General features: G+C 35.6%; 1 protein-coding gene across 1 annotated transcript in view; it reads right to left on the bottom strand.

Moving 5' to 3' along the window:
- The window catches only part of LOC136836554 (alpha-N-acetylgalactosamine-specific lectin-like), a 22,961-nt gene that overhangs the window by 14,180 nt on the left and 3,781 nt on the right, over positions 1 to 5,000 (bottom strand). The window contains exons 2-3 of the mRNA XM_067100998.1: positions 1,940 to 2,155; positions 796 to 963 (exon numbers count right to left, since the gene is read on the bottom strand). Of these exons, the coding sequence (XP_066957099.1) occupies positions 796 to 963; positions 1,940 to 2,155 (384 nt within the window). The remainder of the gene's footprint in view (positions 1 to 795; positions 964 to 1,939; positions 2,156 to 5,000) is intronic.

The following is a 5,000-nucleotide window of genomic DNA, read 5'->3' on the forward strand; positions in this document are numbered from 1 at the left end:
TGTTTTGTGTATGTTTACTTTTAACTATGTATGCTGAATGCCCCTTTTTAATTTATAACTGTAGATGATGCCCTGATGATGTGACCACGGGTCAAGAAACGAGTAGACAAATAAATGTATGTACTGGATCTGTATGTGTTCCTGTGCCCTTCTCCTGCCTTTATATATATATATATATATATATATATATATATATATATATATATATATATATATATATATATATATATATATATATATATATATATATATATATATATATATATATATATATATATATATATATATATACACACTCGTATATATTATGGGAGGGAAAGGAAACAGCAAGCTTTACATGGGCGAAAGAGTGCTCATGGCTGTGTCGAGGCATTCGGGTCGTTTCGGCTGTAAGTCGTTTCGGCCGTAAGCACGTTTACGTGCAAAATGGGTGCCGTGTTTAGTACCAGCCCCTTGGGGATGTACGTAAAACATGAAATAATAATGGTAAATACCACAAACATAACGGTAAATACCATAAACATAACGTCTTACATTGTTTTGGATGTTACGGCCTAAAGTGACTTACGGCCGAAACGACCAGGACCGGTGCCGAGAATGGAGTGGATTAGTGTTACATACTTTTCAGATGTACAGAAACGGAAGAGCCATAATGAAGATGAAAATCAGATGATAGACAGAAGAAAACTTTTAAGTACTGAGTCTGACAGGCTGAAATATGGGGTCATTCTGTTGTGGTACCTCATCTCCTGGGCCTGGATACAAAGCGCTCATTGTTGAATATTGAACACTTACTGCCAACAAAATTAAACTCTTCATGTGTTGTGATCTTGACGTAATCACCGGCCATATCAAGGCAGTCCTTTCGTCCTTCCTCCCAAGAGCCCTCTGCGTTGGAAAAGAAGTAACACGAATTTTGGAAGTATTGCCAGCCCTCCTTGCACTTGGGGTCGGTAGAATGAGCTGTACAAATGAAAGTAAAGTCTCATTACTGTCTTGCATCACAGCAAAGATTCCTGGAGACAATATTGAATAATGAAGACAATTATTACAATCGTACCAAAGTGTTCTCTTCTTTTTAAGTTGCTGCAGTGGGCGAGAGCGGTTACTGTCTTTTTACATTAGCTGCCCTTAAAGGGTGACAAAATATTACCAAGCGCTCTAAACTAAGCATCTCATTTCTAGCCACAAAAGTGGTGGCAGTGACTGTACCAGCCCTAAGGGAGGCTCGAACCCAAAATTCTACGTTAAGCAACAACCACAAGAAGCTAAAAACAAGAAAAATTACAAATTCTCCCAAACCGAACGAAACCACTCCAACAACGGCTATCTGTGTAGATGAATTTCCAATCCTCTTATCTTGATATTGTACAGTACATCACTGGTTAAAACAAAGCTGTTATGGTCTCTTCTAAAGATTAATTCGACGCAATAGCTGGAACTGAACACTGAATTTGTGGCATTCACTAACACACTAATAGAACAAATTTCAGAGGATTCTTTGTAATAAAAGTAGCAAAGATGTCGGTTTATATAACTCAAGGAATTTTACAAATTATTTTCTTTTCTTATCTTCGAATAGGGATTAAAGGATCTACCCAAAATAAATTTCGTTTCTCATGTTAATGCATACATATACAAAGCTTCTTTTTTGGCAATGGACTAGGAAAATGTATTGTTTAATTAAGAGTGATGAATACAATGGGCTAGCTTGTCAAAGTGTTTTCATGTCTGCATATATGAAAGGAATACGAAATATGACAAGCGCAAGCAAGGAAAGGAAAAAATAAAAATATTTAAAACAATAAAAGAGCTAAGTAACTAAACCATTACTATAAGTAATGGATTTTTCGCCACTGTAGTCTTTAGTCATAGATGTTGCAATACAGAGTGCACTTGTTACAAATCATAATTACAAATAGTTGTCTAGACGTCTTACCATTAATTCCTTCGGCTGGCAATCCATCAATTTTCAGTTCCATTTGGCTAAACCTTGATTCAAGGTTTGTTAAATCTCTGCTATTACGGTTGCCAATGTTTCCCTCCAATTCAGCAGTTTTCAAAAGAAATTCCAGCTGGTTGAGAAGTATTGTAGATTTGACCTCTTGCTTAAAATCCAGGAAAGATTTAATGTCCTGGACTTTATCAGATAGTTCTGGAAAAAAAGATATTTGTCTCAGCATCGCAGTCACTATAATATGTAGATAATCATGATGATATAAGTGAAAAATTATAATGTTCGTACACAGATCACATGAAGTCGACCGAAAATTTGAGGAAAAAGAGCCATTGCTGGTGGATGTTGCAATACGTCTAAAGACAGCCCAGAAACAGTTTCTGTCTGTAATGAGGCCGGGCATTTGGAGAAAGAAGCTATGCAAAATATATTTTGGTTTTTATCATCTCCAGTAGGCATGTCACTATTATGAATGGATAAATCCAAACATATTAAATGGAAATAAATATGAGGACACAGTAAAAACTGTAAAAATTGGGTCTGACAGTGTCGTCTGCTAAGAAAAAATGCTGCTAAGAAAAAAACCATTGAGATATGCTTAAGTATGTAAATGCAATTTTGTCCCCAACAATTAAGTTAAATTTGGACATCATGGGTGATTCAAATCTTATCTGAGAACTTAAAATCCTGAACTTATCCTCTGTTTACTACCTTCTATAGAGCTGAACGATAAAGCATTGTACAGCCAAAAACTGATGAAAGACATATGTAAATTGACGGTAGCCTAAGAATGTGTTGAGAGTATACAATAGGTAGGTAAATCACAGCACACTTTCCTTTTATTCTAAATAACGTCTCATAAAATGTTGTAGAGTCTGAAATACAAAATAAGGTTAAACATTCATAAAGAGTTGATAGAGGTCTGCCAGGTTTGCAATGGATTTTTCTTAGCAGTATTTTTTCTTAGCAGACGACACCGTCAGACCCAGTTTTTGCTTTTGTTCACTGTTTCCTCATATTTATTTACATTTAATTTATTTGAATTTATCCATTCATTATAGTGACATGAATACCGCAGATAATAAAAAAAAACTCAATATATTTCGCCTACCTTCTTTTCCCAAATGCCAAGCCCCAATTACAAACAGGAACGGTTTCTAGGATGTTTTCAGACGAATTGTAATAAACACCAATAGTGCCTCATTTCTGTTAAATTTTTGATCGACTTCACGTGACCTTCTCTGTATGAGCAGTATAATTTATCACTTACATCATCTGCTTAGGCGTGCGACATGGTAATTGATTCTAACTCTATCCAGCACATCACAAGGAATTACCTCTTGCTCGTAAAGTTGCTTCGCTTATTTTTTTATAGAAAACTGCAGTGACGTCATGCTAGCAGATGGCGCTAGTTCGATTGGGTGCAGAACCTTGCATAAAACCCAAACTAACATGAGTTTAGGCAGGGGACATATATTTCGTAAAGTCCAACAATACCAAAAATGTTAAGTACTCTGGGAATGCTAAGCTTATTTTTAAGTTAAGAGGTTAAAGTTGAAAAGCATTAAGGAATTTTTTATCCGAGTCTGTTGACAAAATTTACAGCTGGGTTTTTGCCGTCATAAAACTTCCATTCTAGTCTTTTGTACACGTCTGTTTTGAAGTGCAATCGAACTTGTGATCTACGTATGATCGAGGGAGTGACGTGGCGAAATGCGAAGCTTTGATTTGATTTTTTTTTGGTGATATATTCTTTGTGCAATGTTGTAAAATTCTGTAACGTGCGCCGATGGCTGCACTGTTAATTTAGGGCAGTGATTCTCAAACTGGGCGCCTTGTCTTGAATTTTGTCTTGGCTTGATTATCTCAATGAACATTTGTAAAAAATAAATAAAGTTACCAGAAGACTTCATATAATTATTATCAGTTTGTCTACTGATATATATATATATATATATATATATATATATATATATATATATATATATATATATATATATATATATATATATATATACATATATATATATATATATATATATATATATATATATATATATATATATATATATATATATATATATATATATATATACATATATATATATATATATATATATATATATATATATATATATATATATATATATATATATATATATATATATAATTCATGATTTGGTGGGATGGTGAAGAAGGGGGTGCCGCGGTAATGATTACATTAGTTAGGGTGCCATCACTAAAAAAAGATTGAGAACCACTGATTTAGGCAACTTCTACGATCGCAATTCTGAGGGAATCATTGTTTTTGCAGCTGCAGATATTCGAATGTTCGAGAACAAAGTTCTGAGCGGGCTATACAAGATCAGGAGACGCCAAGTGCACTCACTTCTCCCCCAGAAGTTAAGTATATCTTATTTTAACCAGACCTCTCAGCTGATTAACAGCTCTCCTAAGGCTGGCCCGAAGGATTAGATTTATTTTACTTGGCTAAGTAAGAAGTTCCTCATTGGACGGGTGGTTATCGTCCTCGGCTAGCACTCTGCTGGCCCACGTTCGAGTCTCCGTCCGGCCAATGAAGAATTAGAGGAAGTTATTTCTGGTGATAGAAACTAATTTCTCGTCATAATGTGGTTCGGATTCCACAATAAGCTGTAGGTCCCGTTGCTAGGTAAGCAATTGGTTCTTAGCCACGTAAAATAAATCTAATCCTTAGGGCCAGCCCTCTCTAGGAGAGCTCTTCATCAGCTCAGTGGTCTGGTTAAACTAAATTATTCTTAACTTGACTTATATACGGTAAGAGCTTCAGAGGAAGCCGGTTGTGATCTGTGGCCAATTCCGGTCACTTCAGTATATCAGTTAATATCTTTGCCATCATCAGCTCAGAGGAAGCCGGTTGTGATCCGTGGCCAAGTCCGGTCACTTCAGTATATCAGTTAATATCTTTGCCATCAAATATTTGTTGAATAGAGACACGGATCATGTCTAGAATCCGGCCCCCGCGATACCCCCTGCGGTGGTAGAGTTGTTCTGAACTCTTCAT

This window comes from Macrobrachium rosenbergii, chromosome 56, assembly GCF_040412425.1.
Source record: "Macrobrachium rosenbergii isolate ZJJX-2024 chromosome 56, ASM4041242v1, whole genome shotgun sequence".
NCBI lineage: Eukaryota > Metazoa > Arthropoda > Malacostraca > Decapoda > Palaemonidae > Macrobrachium > Macrobrachium rosenbergii.